At 45.2% G+C, this 23,030-nt stretch overlaps 2 protein-coding genes across 2 annotated transcripts in view; both read right to left on the reverse strand.

Moving 5' to 3' along the window:
• LOC119396811 (peroxisomal targeting signal 2 receptor) overlaps nucleotides 1–23,030 on the reverse strand; it is a 521,060-nt gene that overhangs the window by 101,068 nt on the left and 396,962 nt on the right. The window lies entirely within an intron of this gene.
• Nucleotides 1,051–21,023, reverse strand: LOC119395519 (uncharacterized). The gene is made up of 5 exons (XM_037662509.1): nucleotides 20,830–21,023; nucleotides 15,532–15,683; nucleotides 6,441–6,508; nucleotides 5,094–5,180; nucleotides 1,051–1,241 (listed from the first exon to the last, which is right to left on the reverse strand). The coding sequence occupies exons 1-5, from the start codon at nucleotides 20,944–20,946 to the stop codon at nucleotides 1,105–1,107; spliced, it is 561 nt and encodes a 186-aa protein (XP_037518437.1). The 5' UTR covers nucleotides 20,947–21,023; the 3' UTR covers nucleotides 1,051–1,104.

The raw sequence follows: 23,030 nt of genomic DNA on the forward strand, positions 1-23,030 counted from the left end.
GAATGCATGGAAGGAGAAAAGAGAGGCGCGCTCCAAACAGTCTTTCGCGCCATAGATTCCATTCGGGTATGAGGTGGCAGTGCGCTCGCCGGTGCCACCCAGGGCGCACCCACCCCGCAAGCATGCGTTACTGATTGTGTAGAACGCAAGCGCTTGCTTTCGCGGGAACGTGAACGCCGGCGAAGAGCCAGTAATGCCTCGGTCCTCGCTAAGCAAGCAGCGCTATGCCAACGAAAACAAGCTGATCCCAAGCAAACGAAGTACGCAGAGAGGTTACCACATCGCAGTATATAGGTAAGAGCAATATATGCAAACAAGACAAGAATACAACACAACCACAGCTCGGCTGTATCTTCAGATTCACATGCGTAGAACTTGGTTTCACCCTGAACTTTGCTTGCTTATGTTCATGGAACTTTCGTATTCGCTCTAGAAAGGCAATGAAGGTTATTCCGGCAGGGTCCTACACAACAAAGCCATACTTCAAGATTGTTAGAGCACAGGTAACGTATGCCATACGTTTTAAATTCACGTGCGAAAATCTCAGACGTCTTTGTATGAAATTCAAAGAGTTACCAGCATTGGTTCTAACAGTGTCTACTTGTGTTTGCCATGAGTGTTTGGACGCCATTAAGACACATAGATACTTGTACGCCCTGTCTTGCTTCAATAGTGCCTTCCTCAGAGGGTGCAATGACTGACTTGTGAACCAGTTAGAGCTCACCGCGGCGTCCCCACGGCTTCCTTCTTTAACCGGTCATATCGCCATAACTGTCGCGATGTCATATCTCGATAATATGGAGTCACAATGTTACCTATAGGTCTTCATGTTTAAATTACACAAGAGCGGCAACCGTAGGAAAATTTTCTAGATGGACTGGCGTACCTCACTTGTCAAGTTATGCTTTTTCCTGCATAATTTTGAACTTAATTTACTGATGCCACCCTCAACTTTGCTTGCATATGTTCATTGAATAGTTTTGAAATTTACGGGACTCAGGAAGCATTGACATACGGGTCACTCCATTTTTGACGAAAAATGTGATTTATTGTTCGTTTTTACCGACTTTGCGCTCAAGACAATGAAGGCACACGATGAGGAGGCTAGATCCCGTCCAAGACACCTTTGCACGTTTCCTCGTCATAGACCGGGACGGTCATGTCACAGTTGTCCTCGAAATGGTCCTCGCATTCTTGTGGGATGCTGTGCAGGGCGTCTTTTATTACCCATAGACCACAGTCTGTAAGAGACAAGCTTTCTTTTACATTGCCTGCTAGTAACACATGTGTAAAAACTGATCCATAACTCACTCACCGTGTTGAGATTGGATTAAGCAGTTTCGACATTGTAGTAGGGGATAGCCAACAATTGATATCATTTAGTCATCTTTAGTCAATGTTAGCCAGCATTAGTCAATATCACTCAGCATTAATCAAAGATTAGTCAAGTTTAGCAAGTGCTTAAGAGTGGTCGTTGTATACAAGCAAGTACGCTTGTTGAAGTCAAGTAAGTCATTAAGGGACAGCTACGCAGTAGTGCCGTCTGGGTTGTTCTATATTTTCGGTCAGAAATCGTCATGCGCCGTTAAACAATGCGGGTAGGACAGGCTAAGGACGGGGTGGCTTTAAGGAAAGAACGCTAGAACACCAGCACATTACACAGATAGGTTGGATAGAATGGGTAAGTGTGACGACCGCGGTGACGCCATCATTGCTTTGCGAGGCCCCGCTGCGCGTTCTTGCCACTGGGGGGAAATTCGGCGCATCAGTCGGGGGCGCCGAGGCTAGCCGTGGATACCTGCAGTTCGTGAGCAAGTGTTGCTTGTGTCTCGTAGGTCACGCAGCAGCGCAAGTTAGCTCTCGAGGTCAGGGTAGTGGTGTGAGCGCGCGGATGTCGTCGTTCACTGAAACGCTTTGAAGAATGCCACCGAGGGAAAAAAAATGCAAAGGTGGTGCTTTGTGCCAGGGCGCGACGGTGGCTACAAGCACTGCGGATAAATTTGAGCGTCTCTCTTCCGTGAAGCTTCCTGCAAAGATGAATTTTAAAAGTGGGCACCTACCATACCGAGGGCCGGCAAGGCACTGCAAGACAACTCTGCGGTTTTCGAAAGGGTACGAAGGTACGTACCTCACAATGTACGACGTTCGTACATGTATAAGCATATATAAAAGCTGTGGTTTGGACGCTACTTTGCCAAGCTTTTACAGCTTGGCAAAGAGCCTCAAGGAAGGAGAAGTGTCCCCTGACTATTTGGAGGCCCTGCTTTCCCAAGACCATCTGCTCCCAGAAAATGAAGAAGCACCTTTGGACGATATTACCTGCCGAAACAGCAGAGGTTGCTATATAGACCATGTGGACTACATGTAGACCAACACAGTAATGCCCGCCTAGTTTACTGCATTGCGGGATGTGCAGCCAGGACACAGTGATGTCCGTCTGGTTTACTGCATCGCGGAATATGCAGCCAGGACGCGCAGCTCTTTAACTCATTGCGGCACTTGCAAGAATGCCTGCCTTGTGACACGAGAAAGCGTACCGCACCATTTGCCAGCAGATGCCTGTGAACAGTGGTACATGCGGGGCTTCTTTACCGCTCAGTCCGTCTAGTATAGCCTAATTCAGACGCTTGAAGACATGCTAACTAGTGCATTGAGCACTGCGCGCCTGCGCCCATAAATAGTAAAGCATTTTTTTTTTTGCGTCTAGCAGCCCATTTTCCACGGACTGGTTGCAGGGAGCATTGAGCTGGTCTAACAAGATCGCTTGCCAGGTTTTGCGGCATTAAGCGTGTTCATTTTCTGCTTACAGGGCGGATCCAGCGTGCTACTGAAAACAAAGCCAATAAGGTTAAGCCTGTGTTACGTAATATTTTAATGTTCTGCATTGAATGTACTGTTTTGAATAAACTCGTATCAAGACACCAGTCTTGTACTTACAGTAATCTTGTACCGCATGCAGAGAAAGCTGCGTTGACTTCCTATCTTTAAAGTAGTATTACAGTCGCAAATTGTCATCGATCTGCGAGCGATACATGCAGGGTTTTCGAATGGCGTAGCCAGGGGGGGGGGTCACACCGGTCCTGTGCCGCTCCTCCCCCCGCCCCCGAATTTTTTTTTTTTTGACATGGCACAGACAGCTCAAAATGACACTCGATCACATTTGCCTGCCCCACCACCACTTCAGACCAAGGAGGTGCCCCCCCCTCCAAAAAAAAGAAAGAATTTCTGGCTACGCCCCTGGGGTTTTCCGAGCTGTTGGCCTTTAGTAGCGATTCCTGTAAACACTTTTCACCGGGCACAAACGCGCCAACCTCGCAAAAGGTGGCCGCAAAAGCCCGTACTCTGTCGCAGGGGTCTCAAACTCACATCAGCTAGCAGGTCGCATTCGCAAATTTAGTCTCCCTCAATTAAAACGAGGGGGCAGGGGCGAGTTATCATAATGTCAGCTAACGTTGCCATTTGAAAGAAGGCCTTTCCCATATATCATATATTGGTCATTTTTGAAAGGGATTTGCCGTCAGAAACACATCGACATTGATCTCCAGAATGTGAGAAATGTGAACGCCGGTTTTGAAATATGGAATTTCTGCTACACAGTTATGTTTCAATCCATTCATAGGGACCGAATAGGGCACCATCATGAAAAAAATTCTTGTGTCCATTCCTGTCTGTGTCGCTCGTGAACATACTTATCAATCAATGAAATAAAAAACCGTATGAAAAATATGAGGAATGGCAGTCATGTGCGGGTTGGGCCACTAGCAAAAATACCGCGGGCCGCGTGTTTGACACCCCTGCTGTATCGGCTGCGTGATCGGCGCTTGTAAATTACACGTGAAATCAAATGAGAGCAGTGAGAGACTTCCTAAAATTCTCTAGACGTCTACAAAACTAACTAAAAATGCTCGTCAGCATCGCATGGACTGCAGCGGAGAAAAAGCGCGCTCAAAACATTTACCCGCACGGAGGTAAGCAGATCAAACGAGAAAACCACGGAGCCCTAAACAGCGCCCCGCCAGCAGCGCCATCGTGCGACAGGAACGTGTTTTTGGGCCAGCCTCCGGAGGCCGGTCATCACACTTCCCCATTCTAGCCACCCTAACACAGATATTCTTGTAGCTAGAAATGCTAGTAGCAAAGTACGCTGGTAAATGCGCTATGTTCCTATGTTTGAACGTTACTCGAGTGATTCTCCGTGAGTCGCAAATCCCCAAATCCCGCATTTTCGCTTCAGGGACGTCTTGATCATCTTCTTCGTTTGCTATTAAAGAAAAGCCTATGGATAAACTTTGTTCTTTTTTGCCCTTTGATTGAGGTGTAGGCAATGCATAGTAAGAGCCGACGGGCTTGTCATGTCGCTTATGCAGCCATTTTTTTCGGCCCTCGTGAAGTTATTTACTAACAAACGAACTGGCATGCGGCTACAAGCCCAGGTAGCATGCAAATTATCATTTCTCAAGGGGGAGGGGGAGGCTTTCCGCCCCAGTTACAAAACATGGTTTTCTGCGGATCACTCTGTGCGCCCATGACGTAGCGCATACGAAGAATTTAGCCTATATCTTTAGCCTCACATTCTATTACTGTACACAGGCCGAATCTCAGTCTTAGGCGCCCTGAAGTAGCGAACGATAGTTTTGTGAACGGAGCAGTTTGCAAAGGTGACCTAAGTACGCTCAGCTTGAGGTTTTATTCATGCATCACCCTCCACAATCACGGCCATTGTTTGTGGCGGCTTATGGTCCCATGATCACGCTTTGGATATATGTAGATATCTGTAACACCAGACGGTAGCACTACCACTGCTCTGGCACAGATAGTTCGACACTATATGCGTCAAGCTCGGCCCCTACCAGTGGCAAGATATGTATTTAATAGCTAGGGAAACCGAGATCCATAATAACTTTCCTATTAGCCACAAATATTGCAGCAATTCACTAAAAAATCAATAATTATCTTGCTCACATCATTATCTCTTGACACTGTGTGAATTCTACGAAGTGCTGTACGCGTGTCATGTTACAACGTTTCCATCTGCTCGCTTCTGAGCAATGGCCAACGGCGGTAAGTTCGTACAGCTGATTCCGGAGCCTTACTTGGTTTGTTCTTGAACGGAATGTCCGCTACGGCGCAATTCTCATAATTAGTGTAAATGAAGTGCGCCGTTTGCTCACCACTGGCACCTGAAAAAAAGAACGAATATAAAAAAAATGTTCGAAAGGATACGGAAAGTGTTCGAAACGTTCGAACACTTGTTTTGGTTACATTGCCGCACGAGGCTTGCCGGTGAAAGAATAGTGTTATCTAATTACGACAAGCACGACATCAAAAAATAAATAACGCGTGAAATCTTCACGACATAGCAATTGTTTGAAAGATTTACTGTATTAAAGAGAAAAGCTTCACAAGTATGCTAAACGGAACTAGAGTTAGCTCAGGATTTTCAATAAATGTTCACCCACAATTAGCACAAGCCACCGGTAGTCGAAGATATTTTAGAGATGAATATACTCTTTTACTCGATAGGCCATTGTGTTGTCTACCAAAACAAGTTGACAAGTATTTGCGCGAGCTTCAATAAACTCATTCATATTCATATATGTCAGCCTTATGCGTGAGCAGACGTGATGGGAAATTGCTAAGCAGGGCTGGGGCCAATGTTTCCACAGCAGGACTCGTCTTCACGAGGGCAGCCACTGCCTTCCTTAGCATCCTCTTTATGCTCACTTTCCCACAAGCTCATAGGAGGAGGTCCATAATAACAAGATTGTGCCCGAAAGTTTGGGAGTAACAAATTTGGGCGGAGGGGGTGGGGCGTTGCAGGTGAGTACTGCTTTTTATCTATGTTTATTATGGTGCTCTCAAGAGCAATGGCCCTATTTCGCTGGTTACGCGCATACTTAATGGTGCTTGGCGACTTCAGGATTGCTTGACTCTCGCTCAACCTTTCACCGCTTGCGTCCCTGTTCTCTCCTTCTCACTCGGCGCTCAGCCTCTTGATCGACGGACGAGCCCACTACAATCATTGGCCACACAACGACTTCAGCAACGGCCAGATGAGGTCGCCTACCCTCCACCTCCACGATTCTCCGCCTCCTTCTCGCAAGGCCGCGAGCTCCTCCATGCCTTGCCCTTTAAGCGTGCGCTCTCCACTTGAAGGAACCCCCCTCCTCAGACGCTAGCTTCCCTGGTGGCTTCCGACTTAATATCGCCAATTTCACAGGCAAGATATGTACGCTTGCGAACGAAAATCAATTTCTTTAAGAATGAATCCCGAAACCGAGCTGCGCAATACCAGCTCAGATAACGAAAAGGGGCCTCCGGGGAAAACCAAGAGGCAAATATGAGATTGGTGATTTCATTACCGACTGCCCACCCTTTCCCAAGTTCATCAGAAATATTCCCCATCGAAATAATTTTGACACTGCTTATTTAACAGTTACCGTCATCCACCGTGAAGACAGGTTTGTCAGGTGTCAATCCTTCTCTCCAGTAGTAGGTGTGGTTCTCTCTGAAAAATATGATACACATTGTGCTCTTAGGCCTTTATTAGACGACACGCAAATTTATGCGATAGAAATACACTGTGACTCATTATTAACGCGATAGCGTTAAAGAGCTCGTATTGCTGAAATTCAGCCGTCGGCGTCGGTGCCGTTGGTTGTGAGCGAAAAATCATCTTGTCCGTGACCGAAAAATCGAAAAAGCTGCAAATAAAATAAATAATAAAAACGTTGGGTCCGAGTGAGAATCGAACCCAGGCCGTCTGCGTGGCAAGCAGGTGTTCTACCACACAGCCACGCATCTTCTTCTTTTTTTTTTTCTTTCATGGTATTTATTCAATATAGGATATCACTTGAAAGCAATTGAATACAGACAAAGAACTAATATGTTGATTATGCTCTTATCGCAACACAATGACGAACAGAAGGCACTACAGAATTCGCCATCACCTCTATAGCGGATACATCACATAACTGATTTTTCAATTGTGTGCTAGAACAGCGGTAAGGATAAGCACCTCACCAATGCCGTATACCATTCTGGTTGATATTCCATTTGCTCGTAGACATCTCTTAGCTGAGTGACCAACCTAATGAAGTGGGCTGTTGAGGAAACTATCGGCTCTGCGTTTCTCTGCAACATGCGCGTCTTCCACAGGCTATGCATTCCAATGAGGAGAAACATGTCGAATGGTACGTCATTACAACTCGCTGGCAAGAGATATCGCACGGAATGGGAATTTAGCACAAAGTCTTTTTGAAGAGTTCGTTGGAGCACATCCCAAAATAAGATTGCATCTCTGCAGTCTATAAAACAATGTTCAATTGTTTCTGGCACATCACACAGAGGACAATCAACGGACGACACAAAAATGTCTCTTGAACGAAGCCAAGTCTTCACAGGCAAAGTCTCTGAATGTAATTTAAAAAAGAACGTTTTTGTCGATGGTGTCAGCGGCATTTTACGTATTCGATCTAAGACATCATGTCCTGGCAGTCCCAAGTATTTTGCACGATTAAGTGGTGGCGGAAACAGCATCGCTTTTAATCTCTGTAAAGATTTTTGCGTGATACACAGTACAAATATTCATTTGAAAACCTAACTGTTAAAAAACGAACAGAGAAATAAACTTCTCGCATAAATCCCCATAAACATGGTCGTGGAGAAGAATCGGATGAAACTACTAGATCAGGTAGCACATTAACCAGGTTTACCTGCAAGAATGCTCGAATAATAGGGTGAGAAGCGTCGCGGAAAAAGAAGTAGCGAGATACAATTTGCCACACGTACAGATGTACTAGACCTAGCCCACCTGCACTAACTGGTCTGAATAGATTGTCTCGTCTCATGGATTCATATGTTGATGACCATATAAATGTTGCAAATTTACGATGAAAGCTCTGAATATGCGCTCTAGCACAATGCAGCACTTGTAGTACATAGAAAAGTTTTGTAGCCAAAAACTTGTTGCACGTTTCCGCTTTACCGAAAATTGAAAGGTTATGTGGTATAAAAGATTTAGCATAACGCTCAAGGCCTGCCACCCTATCTTTCCAGTACTGTGCGCTTGACTTGTGTGCACTTAGTGGAACACCAAGATATTTTGGTGGCACCACAGACCACTCAATACCGGCAAACTGATCAGGTGTAGATCCCCATGACCCAAACCAAAACCTGAACTCTTAGAATAGTTTACCTGTGCGCCTGAGACGCTACCAAATTGCTCTACTGCATCAACAATCCTTTCAATACTGGGTTTGTCAGTACAAAAAAAGGCAATGTCATCTGCATATGCTAAAACTTTAACTTCATTCTCTAGCAGTCTGAAGCCATGAATATTGTGAGACTGAATAATATGCAAGCACATCGGTTCTAAGTATAGAGAAAAAAGGAGCGGCGACATAGGACATCCCTGCTTAACAGAAGAGCTGATAGATATAGGCTGCGAGAGATGACCGTTCACTATTAGGCGGGTAGAGCAATTATTATAACAAAGTTTCACTCCTTTTAACAATGTTGAGCCCACATTAGCTTGCTTTAAAAGGGAAAACAGAAACGAGTAAGAAACACGATCAAATGCCTTTGCGAGGTCAACTTGCAGTAATGCAAGTTGGTCAAAAGAATTTGAGCAAAAATCTAGAATAGTACGAGCGATGTGGATGTTAGTCTGTATAGAACGGCCTTTCAGTCCACATGTTTGATGGGGTCCAACAACAATCGACATTACAAACTGCAATCGATTAGCTAAAATCTTGGCAAAAATCTTATAGTCTACGTTACATAACGTTATGGGCCTGTAACCATCAGCATGACGTAATTTTTCTTTATCAGCACTCTTTGGAATCAAAATTGTGTGACTTTTTGTGAAAGACTGTGGAAAAGCCTCGATCTCTAACGCCTCTGAGAAAATTCTCATTAGAATGGGACATAGACGTCCCTTAAAAGCCTTATAAAATTCACCTGATATTCCATCAGGGCCTGGTGTTTTCGATAAAGGCAATTGATCGATGGCAAGTTCTAGCTCTTTCTGAGTAACAGGACCGCTTACAAGTGAACAATCTTCATCTGTTAATGGTTTAATGAGGGACACGAATTGATCGAGAAGTTGAACATTCTGAGCAGAAGTACTAGCACTCAACAATGTTCGGTAGTTGTTCTCAAATTCTGCCACGATATCATCTGGATTGGTCACCAAAGTACCATTAGAGTATACTTCCCATATCATTTTTGACATTGCGTTTCGATGCTCGTCAAGCAGAGCCTGACGAGTTGGTTTCTCGGAATTTAGTGCTCGATTATTGCGCGAGCGAATACGCGCACCTCTGTAGCGTTCTGCATTAAAATGTTGAATTTCACATTTGATACTAGCAATTTCTTCAACACATGAACCAGGTGCTTCACACTCTATCTCATAAAGGCTTCTGAGGCTATTCTCTAACATCTTTTCTTCGTTTTTCTTATAGAACGATTTTACAGAACTTTGTTCTATAGCGAGTGCGCGCACCTCTTGCTTGAACAACTCCCATGCAGCAAATAAAGGTAAATCAGCGTTAAAACAAGTGGTCATAGTTTTACACACCTCAGTAGTAAATGCTTTATCGCTTAAAAGGGTGGAATTAAATTTCCAAAGAGCCCAACGAGGACGGAACTTTACATTGGAATTTTTTCCTAGTTGAGCAATGACGATGCAATGGTCTGAAAACGATACCGGTTCAGTAACACATGACCACTCACGCGAAAGAATGGTTGAAGAGATGTAAATTCTATCGAGACGTGCATGAGAAAGTCCTTGAATGTGCGTGTACGAACAACTCCCTCTGTGTGAGGCTCCAATATCCACAAGTCCCGCAATTTCAGTAATCTCAGCCAACACCTCACCGCTCTTGTCCCTGCGAGAACTGGGCCCTACACGGTCATTATCATCACAAACACAGTTAAAGTCGCCCATAAGCACTGTCTCTCTACCACAATCTAGCAGGGGGGCCATACTTTCAAAGAAAGCAACGCGTCTACTCACGGCCGCTAAATAAAAAAGAGGTGCGGCCTGCCGAACGCTCTTTTGCGCCGGTGACAGCGCTAGTTCTTGCTCCCGCCGCCGCAGCGTTGCACAACGGTAAAGAAAACCCGCTCGCACAGGCGGCCAGCCGGCTGCGTGCATTCGTTTTAGTGGTCATTACAGTCGCCTCACGTTGACCTGTAATTGTCTTTCGGCTATTTATGTGCAAGACACGCCAGATGACCTATCAGTATGGTTTCCTTTGCGGTTATTGCTACTATACGCGAGAAGGGCATGCTCCCATGAAGACACACCTATAAGCGTGCTGTACAGCCCCGCTACCAAAAGATAGATGGATGAATCTAAAACTTTATTGAACAATCATTCTTTTTTTTTTTCTTCTACTGGGAACAAAAGTGGTCCACCGCTGTTCGTTGATGTCCTCAGTCGTTTGAATGGTCTAGGTTTTGCTATCTGCGTGGACGACTTCCTGATTGCGGGAGCGTTTTTAGAGAGGCGTGATTACTTTCTGCTCTTCGAAATAAACTAGCATGACATGGAATATGTCCCAGGTATATACTTGCTAAATCTGGTGTATATCTGCTTCGCATTGCGCTAATAAGCGCCATTTTTAAATGATACCCGCTTCAAACACGAGTTGTTAACATTGAACTACATTACTGAAACACAGTAAGTGCAAACGTCTTGCAAACATATTGTACAAAAATGGCAAGTTGGGCGAGTTGGCGCGTACTCATGCCCTGAAAAAACAGCGCAGACGAAAAACCATAACAAGAAATGGCGGAAAGACACACAGCGCTGCACACCGAACTGGAAGTTCATTGCGTTTTAACTCTCGCGTTTTAACGCGGTCTTCCACGGCAGGGCTGTGTAGGCGGCCGTTCAATCCAGAGAATCCTTCCGCGTTCGACGTCATTCCACTCACCACGCTTTCTGTTTCAGCAACTTCTGCACACAAGAGATTGACAACTTCTTTTCTTGAGCTTTGGCACTCGTCCAATTAATATTGTTCTCTGTTCGATATGGAAGGAGTAGGGAAAACACGAACAAGTGGTTTACCTTTCAATGAGGACGCGGCTACCTTGTAAGCTGGAAAAGATGAAAATATGGTCGGCACGCCTGTCGGTCGCAGCACCTTGCGCTCTACCTTGAAGTTGTACTGCTTGAAGTGAACGAAGTGAATTTGCGACTTCTTTGCAGTTACCGATCTCCACCACGGCGACAGGTCTTGGGCATTGCAGTTATGGTGAAATGTCCTAGAGCCAACGCAACAAAAAACCCGCGCCTTTTCTACCTCGTTAGCAAGCGTACGGCTGCTCATTTCCAGCAAAGAGCGTTTGCTTGCGCTCGCCCGAGCCAACGCCCCGAGCGTTCGCTTATTAGCGGCCGCTGTTTACCGATGTGCAGCGCCCCTGCGGTAGCGTCTCAAAACTCTGCATGTCACGCGTTCCCCCATTGAAAACGCACCCATTCGGCAGGCCGCACCTGTTTTTTATTTAGCGGCCGTGGTCTACCTATGTCATTCGAGGCGTAAATATTCACCAAACGCCATGCAACACCATGGAGCACAAAATCACAACGTATAAACCGTCCTTCAGTGTCAACCTCATAGCTGAAGGCGGAATAAGGAAGATTATTCTTAAGTAACAAAAGACAACCTGCCGACAAACCCACAGAATGTGACACACATATGTTATAATCATGCTGAAAGAGCCTTAGGGCCCTTTCAGTCTCGTCATCACTCTCAAGCTTTGTCTCCTGAACTGCGACAAAGCCGAAACGCTTGCCTGTAAGCAGCCGACGGAGTTGCATTTGTTTCTGCCGAGACCTAAGCCCTCGTAGATTTAAGGTCGCGAAGGTGAGCTGCATGGACGCCATGGTGACTACACACTGCTTTTCTATTCCAAGCTGTCAGGCGTGGAGGGTGAGGGAGAACCCTCCCTTGCACTGCCACCAGGCCGTCTGGACCTTGATCGTCGATGCTTTTCTTTGTGTTGAGACAGTCGCCTTCCACGTGATTGCTTTGGCACGCTGATGTCATTTTCCTCAGAGGACACAGATGCGTAGGAGGCGCGGCGTTTGGGAACTGCTGTGTCCATTTTAGTGGACACCTCAAGAGCAGGTACGGGAGCATTACCTTGGCTATGTCGCTGGTCAGGAGCACTGCTCGTAGCGACGACAGCATCTGCCGTGATGTCCTTGTTGTTGGCTGACTTGACGTTCAGAGACGCCTCATCAGCACATAGTGGCTGCTTCTCACTCCGACACGCAGTTGCCTCGCATCTCTCGGACACGGAGGTGCTCTCGGATAACGTAACACTGGTTGTTGACGCGTCTGCTGGTACCGACGTATTCATTGTGCTTATGTCCATAGCGTTAACTGTTGGAAGGTCACCTTTCGCATCAATGACCTCCGTAGCATCCATTATGTGCTCTTTAACGGCATCCTCTTGAGGCCGGGTTCGGTGCCTTAGCTTATCGGCATAAGACACCACACACCCATCCGCAGAATGTCCAAAACGGCGACAGTTTTCACAACGAGGCGTCCGGCAATGCCGACGTATGTGACCAACTCTGTTGCAACGGAGGCACAGAGGTGGCCTCCCAGGAATCAATAGAAGACTCTGTACGCCGCAGACAGTAAGCACATGTGGAATTTCCGCAACAGTGACTCCATCGGCTAACGAGAGCACAACGTCACGGTTAAGGGTCTTCATGTCCTCCATGTCCGCTACACGCCAACTTTCTCTGCTTACTGAAGTCACTTTTCCGAAAGGTTGAAGTGCTTCACGTATATAGATGTCCTCCAATCGTTCTGGAAGCCACAAGAGCTTCATCTTGACCTCTGCCGGCTCCGTGTCTATGACGATGCAGCGGCGGTTTTTAACCATCACTTCACTGAGTGCATCGAGTTTGGCCTTTGCTAACGCCGACTTGCAGGTAACCATCCAGACATGCGACATCTGGAACTGTCCAATTGAACTTATCTCCTTCAGGTCGATAGCATTCCGTAGGGCATCTCTGAAGTCTTGAACTCGATAGGGGCGGCCGGCTAGGTCAGCGTGAAGAAATACAGAGTCGGTGACGAGCTTACCGGTTGGCAGACGTGGAAGTACGGTGCGGTATTCATTACTACAGGCAGCAGCCTGAGCAGTACCTCGGCTAGAAGCCGATGATTCCATTGGTGCGGAGCCACGCATCTGCTTGGAGCTGCACGGAAAGTAACTTTCATGCTTCCCAAAAATACGCGTCCTGTATACGGGTTTCACAGTACGAGGTGTAATATCGCAGTAATATTGCATGGTACGAGCGTACATTGCCATCGGACGTCACACCATGTCCGTATCCTAACGACTTGGTGGTTTAAAGACAGCCACCCATTACAAAAGGAACATACATTACTGCGTGTATTCCCTTAAGACCACGTAGTGGGTGCATCGCAACTTCGAAAACGTTTCTTGTTTAAAGCATGCTACCCATTAAATAAATCACACACCCTAGTGCGCGCATTCTCTTAAACACTCGTAGTGTTCGAAGTGCGCACTAGGGACAGGATATCGCTATCGCGTTCAACTCTTAATGGCGAAGCTTAAGTGGCCCCCAATTTTTCTGTTTCACAAACAGAGAGGATATTCGGAAAGCACGCGTTCTTACATCTCGCTTGAACTTAAAGGACGAGGGCATTAAGAACGTCTTGTTGTCCACTATTCTGCGGAAGAGAGCAGGCACATAATGAATAAAATGGACAGAAATAAGGATTCAAACTATGGAACTGAATAAAAGAAGGGGAATGAAAGTGCAAAAATTAACAACTTTCTGCCGGACACATGTGCATCCCCTTTCCCGCATTTTAAGCGTACGTTGATGATTAGTCAATTGGGCGTTCACCTCGGCAGGCCTTTGCTTAGTGTCTAATGCTTTTGTCTACAAGTTAGGCTCCAGGAGTGTTAGCGAGCCCGACTCACGGCCATGTCGGTAACTGTAGCCAGTCCACTTAACCGCTGGTGAGCTAACGGGCAGGCCAACTCACCAACGAGCGCGCATATAATTCTATGGGGCGGAATTCGGACTTTAAAAGTTCTTTCTTTGGCTTTACAATTACCGACAAGAACGAGGCACTCTGAGTAGCACGAAATTATTTTCTTTCGATTTCAACAACTATGTATGGAAACGAACCAGCTAAGTTAGAGAAAACGAGACTTGATGAATCAAGCGTATAGTGTAAAGTGTCACCATTTTATTGGCTTCTGTCGTTTCACGAGGCACGTTCTATGTACTTGTCTCCAGTGTATGTAATGCACCTGGAGGGGCTTTCCATGTGTGCCTGGTTAGCAATACCAAACTTGAGTTCATCGTATTCTTGGACCTGCTGAATAACGTCATCTTATGGTTGAACTAAAGTCACTATACAGTGTTTCAACACCTCAAGAGAGCGACAGCTGGGTAATAAAGCGTCGCGGACCTTTTCCTTGTGTTCTATGCAACAATGTACTTTACAAAAGATGAAATGGAGATAACTATGTTGCTGTTCTTCCAAGGTTGTTTCACTTCTTTCAACATCGCGTTGGTCTAACACGATAAATATTGCCATGTTGGCAGTTAACAATGTATGGAAGTTATCTACTACGGCGAACATATTTTTCTTTACGATTGCACCATAACATCTGGAAGCGCACTATTTCTTTCATCATGCCTTCATTCTGCAGGCTTTGCTCCCGAACACCCCTTTACCTTGTCCATGCCCTTCACTAGAAATGCGCATTGTATTCGCTTTGTGAAAACACCATCCTGGGTTTGGTGTTTGCGCGCGTGTAATTTCAACCTGCTTCTAGCCAATGGGTAGGCAGCAGACCGGAAAATAGAACGCCAATACCTATCTTTCTCTAGCTTTCCCTTTCTATGCTAAGCTGTAAGTGATTGCATCAATGGCCATATAAATTCTGCCACTCGCTCTATACCGCGACGCGGTGCAGCTATGTCGCGTGCGTTCTGGACAACACTGTATCTGCTACACAAAGTTTGTACACGCAAATGGGTACAGTTTATTTTATACACGAAAATTATGGAACATAGTGGTAAATAACCGCTATGCTTGTTTAAATCTGTAAGTATTAAAAAAGACCGACATGAGAGGGGCCTGAGAAAAAACTTGGTCACGCAGAGGAACCTTTTTTTGTGGCTTTTATTTTCCATTTCCTAATAAATGGAAACTTGAATAATAAAATGGCTAACCGAATTGTTTGCTCTCGTCATGTGGCTAAAGAATATCCCTGAAAACATGTCCCGCACCTTAGTACTTCTCGCCTCACACGCGAACGAAATTAAATGAAACCTATATTTCTTTGGTAATCATTCTTTTTCCCTTTTGTTGAAGAACATAGAGAAATGGAGTTGCCGAGGTGCTATAAACATGAATATCTCCACAGTAGTCATATTATAACAGAACACAACAGAAATACGCACAAACTCAATTGCATATCACTTTCAGGTTATTGTAATCTATCTGAACTCACGCTGGGATTCCATTCACTGATGGCAGCACCCACATATAGCTAGCAGTCTTGCTTTCTTCATCAACATATCGCCTTACAACGAACATACAGTCGAGATCTCCATCATCGTCGGCGTCAAAGGCGGCTACGGCGTGAGGAAAGGCGAGGAATGTCTGCAAAAAATAGGAAGAAAAAATTAGAGGTTCATTAGCGAACAAGTTCTAATGTATCAACATAATGCTTTTGAGAGTTTAGTACCTTTTGAAACGCCTTAAAAGGATTACAAGACAGCTCAATAATTAAAGCGATGTTGACTGAACAATTTTTGTGTTACATAACAGTAGATATCGCTATGTCCACGTCGTACTTTTCAGTCCTTGTACTTACTGTGCACTATAAAAGGGAACATGAATCACCATCATGTCCAAGCATACTCTTTTTCAAGTGCATAGCAAACATTAATCAGCATTATCGGTTACTAGCCAATATTAAACACTATTTAGCCAAAGCTAGCCTACAGTGGCTTGTGCTGACGGGGGCTGGTAGTAAACGAGTAAATACAGTAGTTGAAGCACGGTAGTTCCGGCATTTTGCGTCAGAAATCTAACATCATCATTCACTGGCCATTACAAAATGTGGGTGTAAGAACCGTACAAAGGCTTTGTCTTGAGTACATTACATACCACTATCCATTGAAACTCATTTGGCCAGAAGACTGTCAGAGAACGCGGCTCGCGCGCGTCTCAAATCAATTTTTATCTTACGAATTTCGAAATCTAATTGTACATTTAAAAGCAGAGCATGCATTATTTTTGGGCACTCTTTAAAAAAGTGGTATTTACTAACTTTCTTGCTGCAAATAGTTGCCATGACTATACATGCCAGCGTAGTAAATGCCAGCTGGTAACATTACTACCCTGATGATGACCACTTACGATTACTGCCAGAGAGAAGTAGAAGTAGAAAGTTGGTAACTTTACTACCATAACAGCGACTACCTTCTTAGTATGGTTGTCAGTTACAATTACCGAGCATAGGTTTTCGTCTAGTTGGATTGCCGGTGCTGTTGGCATATTCATATCAAATCAAAGTTGTTGCAAAAGTGAACGCTCAGATAAAAAGGGAAGACGGTACTCTCTTATTACATAAAATAAAATCGCTTCTAGCCTCATATGATTAACCTGGTAAATGCATAACAGAATGGCACCTCCAGTTATTTATGCCTACATAGCAGCATGAACGAACTATAAACGATAACACACACACATATACGGCACACACATCAACGCTTCTGCGACACATAAGATAAACAGCAACTTTAATAGCTATAAATAACTCTACCTTGAGGTAGCACACTTCTATTTAGCAATACATTCCAGTATACCGATTAGCCAACCATCAAATTAGATGTGCAATTGATGTTTCGGACCAAAGTTCTTGTACCTTACTACTTGCTCGTACGTATGCCATGATGTAGCACAAAACTCTTTTCCGAGATAATCAACAAAGTTATAGTTCATCTAAATTTTCCATAATACTGATACTATTAGAGCCTAACACGCTACAGCCAGTAGAGCTAGTAACCCTTTCTATCCCGCCACGTACGGAGTCGTAATCTTCGATAGCCCTGACACGCTTAGTAGTAACGACAACGTTTCCTACTTCTCATACATTTCTACAGCCGTAAAACGTTAGAGGCCATAATATAGTTGTCGTGGTGGTACTAAATCCTCCATTTATTAACATTTTACTACCTCTTTTTCAAAAATTTTGGGACAATATTACTATTTAATAAGCTATGAGTTAACAATGATTAGAAAGAAAAGACTATTGTGCCATTTTCAAATGCTCTTAAAAATATTTCGCCTGGCAGCCTAAATGCCTATCGTAACTGATCAAATACAACAATGGCTGGCAAATGCCTACAGTTTTTCTACTGCTAAATACAAGCATTTCTCTAAGTAAGAGTATACTGAAAAACAGACATTTACATAAACAAGAACAGAAAGCCCTTAAATGATCAGTGTAAATAGACTACGTGATAAATTACGGGAGACTGCCTTGGGGCACGACATCGGTTCCAGGATGAAACGTTTACCCGTCTCGCTTTTGTAGTCTGTTGCTGTCTCCCCTTTACCTGCTGTCTGCTGCTGCCTTTCTGTGCAGCGACTCTTTATGTACGGTGGAAATGCCACTGAATTTGACGCTACCGTAAACATTGGCTGTCCATCAGTCCCGGCATCGGCTACCATGGTCATCGGCTGCCACGATCAACGTGGAAGATGCCGCGCATATTAACATTTTCCCGGAGAAGCTTGCTCATGCACAAAATCGGTTCCAGTAATGCGTTTACCCTGCCTGCTTTTGCATGCTAGTTACTTTGAGTATTCATGCTTTACTCGCGGCAGCAAATGTTGCGTAATTATGATGTCACGCTCTAGCGAGCTCTTCATTATGTTAGAACACTGCGAAAATTTCTTTCGCACGCATACTTGTTGGCTATCGTTATTACTCTCCGGAAATGTTGAATCTAGGCGCCAGACCAAACACGAACGAAGTTTGGTCCGTTCCCTACTGTAAAGGTGAACGCCTCAGATGCCTCATCAAATGCGAAAAGTGACCCTGGCGTCGTCGGAGCCAACACAAATGATGCAAAAAGGGACGTGATCAGAGGTGACGGCATGATGGCATCATGCGTGGAAGCATCATGGTGATATGTGACGATATCGCCAAAAACTTGGACCTCACCATTAAGTGGCTATGATATTGTCACGGGGTCGTGACGTCGATGAAAACAGCCGGCGTGTTCAAGATGAAACTCTTGATTTGGCCGAACTTGTGGCCGGTAAATGAAAACTCACTACAGCAATACACGCTGTACACTGATAGCGGCGAACTGGGCGTCGGCCGTCGATGAAACTGAACATCGCTTGGATGCGCCGTCTTTTATACGTCGCGCATCGAACTTTCCAGCCTTATCACTGGTGGTCGCGCAAGCTCTGGAATAATCTTGACTATTCGCGTCACGTGCGCGATCTTAACAAAATGATCTACTACAATCTGGAATCTTCTCAGACATTCTGGCACGCTTTTCGCAAGGCAGCAGCTTCACGTGCATTGGGCCGGTAACAGAAAACATAGAAAGAAAGGAGCGTGTGTCGCAATATCCCAAGACGTCACATAACGACATTGTCACTTGATATCGTCACTTGATCAAAGATGACCCGCTCTCAGAGACAAAGCCATCACACGCGAGTTGCAGATATCAACAAGGGTGAGGAAGAATAAATGCAAACCACTGAGAGAAAAAAGAAGGCGGTACCTTTCGCCTTCGAGTCGTCTTAAGCGAATGCATGAGGGACCGCGGTTCGTCATGGATTCAAACGCGTGTGACTTTTGTTTTCCCTTAATAGCTCTTTGTGGAAACAAAAAAAAATCACAGCATATCCAGGAGTGAATGATGATGAGTGGGCGAAGCTGCGGAGGTTCATCGGTAAACCGTGAATCTTCCGTGAATTTTGCCCAGAACATCATCACCGACGTCAGATCGGGCGCGTTTATACTGAAGGTTCGATGAGTTAGGACGACTTGCAGCTCACTTTAATTTTACATGTACGCTGTGAATTTTGATTGTTTAGAAAACCATTGCTTTAGAAAACATCTGGCGTCTTTCGTTAAGCAGCTGGCGTCTTTTCGTTTCGCTTTAGAAACATCTGGCGTTCTTTCGTTTTGCTTTTAGAAAACATCTGGCGTCTTTCGTTGGTTTATTTCATCAATCAACGGTGTTTTGAACAAAATTTTTATTGTTTAATCACGCACAGGAGAAATCACACCAGGCACTACCTTGGAGGTAAACAATGGCTGCTAATGGGAATGAGGGACAGAAGTCGGCTTTTAGCTAACACTTACACTTCTACTTCTACTAACGATTCCTACTGGTACATGCCAATGGCTGCTAATGGGGAATGAGAGACAGAAGAATTCGGCTTTTAGTTAACGCGCACGCTGCGAATTTTTTATTGTTCAACAACGCACAGAAAAAATCTCCCACCGGCACCACCTTGGAGGTCAAGATCTGTTACTAGCGTTACGACTGGTTACGCACTACTACCAGGGACGAACGGGTGCTGCCTTAAGGAGCTTCGCCCCTAAAATATGCACACGCCTCCTCACACAAGGTTCCTGCGGGGAACCCCTGAGTTACACGTATAAATTAACAAAAATGATGAGTCTAACAGGCAAAGTCCACCCAATGCTTGCTTAGAAAAAAATTACTGCTTACATAATATATTAAAGCTTGTTGCAAGTTTTACTTCAAGAATTAGGTCATTCCATAACTTGATACCGGGAAAGTGGATCAATGTCTCACAGTGTACATTTGAGCACGCAGAAAGGAGGACATTATTGCTGTTTGCATGTTTAACGAGAAAAAAAATTCAAGCTACTATGAAGCAGAAGCATGTTTCGATGTGTTGTACAGTTTTCTTAGCAGGGGGCTTGTAGTACGGCAGAATAGGATGTTTCGGTACGCACAATCCCTGAAAGACAGAACTACCAGCGTTATGCACCGTTAAAAAAGTTACGCTCAGCCCGTTTTTGTAAACGGAGCAACGGTGTTCCATAAATTGCGTGTGCTTCACCCCACAATTTTCAACTGAGTACCTAAGGGGGCAGCTCAGTTACACAAGGCACAAAAAATGTCGTTGTAAGCTCTCCCAAGGTGCCTCACTGCAAGAACAGTTGCGAAGTGCCGTCTAAACCATAATTCACCACCTTCCGAAGTGGCGAAGTACTCACTACGCGTCCGTAAAACAACACGCGCATCTACGCCTCTTTGTTGCGGCGGCTGGTGATGACGAGTAATTATAGCTGAGCGCTTTGTAATACGTGGGCCTTGAAAGTACCCGCTCATAGCGCAATTCACATGGTTTGACGCCTAGTGTGATTATACGCTTCCGCCGCGCAATACTACCTCCTTTAACGAGACAGCTGCGTGACATGACGCTGCATACGCCTTTTTTAGAAGCAATTTCAAGCACCGGCGAGGTTCTGTGTTAGAGCACCTGACTGGCGCCCAGAATGCCTCGGTTCTATTCCGGCTCGAGCCCTCATTTTTATTCTTTGGATTCATCGCGATTGCTCGCTCACAGAAAACGCCGCCGACGTCGATGCTGGGATTTCCGCTACCCGAGCTCTTAAACACTACCGCGTTAATATCAAACTTGCGAGAGCGCTCTTTTGCGTGCAGGCGTAGATCACCAAGCTTGCTCACCAAGACATAATGGCTCTTAATTGCAGAACATTTTCTTGCATACGTACCTTAAATGCGTCCGTAGTGTCATGTTTCAGTTGGTGCTGTGCTCTGCCTAACGCGAGAGGCACGGCTAGCATTAACACTGAAAAGATCACCCAAAGATCAGAAAACAGCGACCGCATGTCTCCACTGAAAAAGCGTATTAACACTTGTTGTCTCGATTGAATGGCCACCAATTTATAGCCTCAATGAGCCCTCTGGTATGAGGTCAACAGTTTAAGCACCTTGACAGCAGAATGCATAGGCCATTCCTGCAGTGACAGCGTCATTTAAAGCTAAAACCCATTTCTCTCACATGCCACGTGGACGTCAAAGTGATCCCTATTCCGTTCGCATTTTCTTTGTCTTTGCTGTTTTTCTACGCACGTTGTATCGTGCAAAAAATGTGGCGTCCAGTTCAATTAGCCGTTCGCTCAACTGCCAGATAACTTAGTGACGCCATAGAGGGAGACTGTGCGTTAACTCTGAACACCTGCGTTTACCTGACGTGTATCTAAATCCCAATGCTCTTTCAGGAAAAATATCCGGCCAAGCTGACACCATACGAACCACGTAACAATATTAAGTGCAGATCACGTAAACACTACGCCCTACAGCAAATAATATAATTAATACTGGACCTACATACAATGGCCCTAATATATAAAATTTTACGTTAGTTTTTGTAACAATACGTAGCCTCACAAGCTAGCTTTAAGAAACAAAGGAAAACCAGTACAGCTCTAAAAGGTGACATTAACTATAAAAAATTCACAGCATATCCACGGGTGAATGATGAAGAGCTTGGGCGAAGCTCCTGAAGCAATCATGGTTACACCGTGAAATCTTTAGTGGTTTCGCCCAGCAGTAATCAAAGCGATAGCCCAGTAAATCATCAAAGACGTGACAAACACTGTATATATTTATACAAGAAATTTTATTATTCGTAAGTGGTAGCTAGACGTGGCTTATAGCGGCTTTATGGTCGGTGTAGTGATGGATCGGTGATGGGTCGTAGTGGGATGTTTCCAAAGGCGAAGTAGTGCGCAGTTTGCAACGGTGGCTTCCGTTCCCCCTTCATTATAACGGCTTTATGGTCGGTGAAGTAATGGATCGGTGATGGATCGTAGAGGGATGTTTGCAAAGACGAAGTAGTGGGCAGTTTGCAAAGGATCGGTGATGGGTCGTAGTGGGATGTTTGGACAGACGAAGTGGTGGGCAGTTTGCAAAGGTGGTTACGCCGGACAACGGAGACGTGACAAGGTTAGACTAAGAGGAGCTTCGCCCCTAAACCGACCATTGACAGCTGCGATTCCAGCGCGGGCCTTTTGAGTGGGAAGCAGGCATTCTACGCATGCACCACTTTGGCGGAGCCACGCGCAACGACGACACCTTGCAGACTACCGATGGCAGTGCCACAAGCGGATTGACCCTGTTTGTCCTTCACTTCCTGTACATTGGCGCTGCGGCCGTTCCGAGCACTATGCTCTCTAGATGTAGTGTGACACAGGGGTCCACTCTTAAAGGGAACATGGAGAGCGTGACAGCCGGTCGGCGCCACCGCCGGCCAGCGGATGCAACGAGTTTTGCGCAGGCGCAGTTAGCTCTGTAAATGGTACTCTTTCGCCGTCCGCTACCATCTGCTGCTACACCGCGAATCGTAGCGAAGCGAGCCGTCCACACGACGAAACAGCATCACTCACAGTGCGCACTGCGCCTGCGCAAAACTCGTTGCAGCCGCCGGCCGGCGGTGGCGTCGACCGGCCGTCATGCGCTCCGACGTTCCCTTTAACAGTGGACCCCTGTGTACATTAGTCAGATAGTATCACGTCCGAATCATCAACCACATTTAAACCGGCGATTCAGGTATATCCTCCTCGAACAGGCCATACAACGTTAAATGTCATATAGACCGACAACATTACATATACAACGTTGTCGGTCGATAACGTTATATAACGTTACGTATGCAACTTACGTATGTTATTAACGCTACGTATACAACGTTGCGTATGTAACTCCATGTTCTAGTCAAGCAATAAAGACAACCGCAGGATATTTTTCAAGGTCGACTGGCGTACCTGAGTTGCAACGTTATCATTTTTTTCAGACATAATCCTGATGATATTTCACTGATAAGACACTCAACTTTACTCGCATCGGTTTATGGGACTGTTGCATTGTCAAGACTCTGGAAATATTAACGTGTAATAATAATAATATTTGG

This window comes from Rhipicephalus sanguineus, chromosome 6 (assembly GCF_013339695.2).
Source record: "Rhipicephalus sanguineus isolate Rsan-2018 chromosome 6, BIME_Rsan_1.4, whole genome shotgun sequence".
Classification (NCBI taxonomy): Eukaryota; Metazoa; Arthropoda; class Arachnida; order Ixodida; family Ixodidae; genus Rhipicephalus; species Rhipicephalus sanguineus.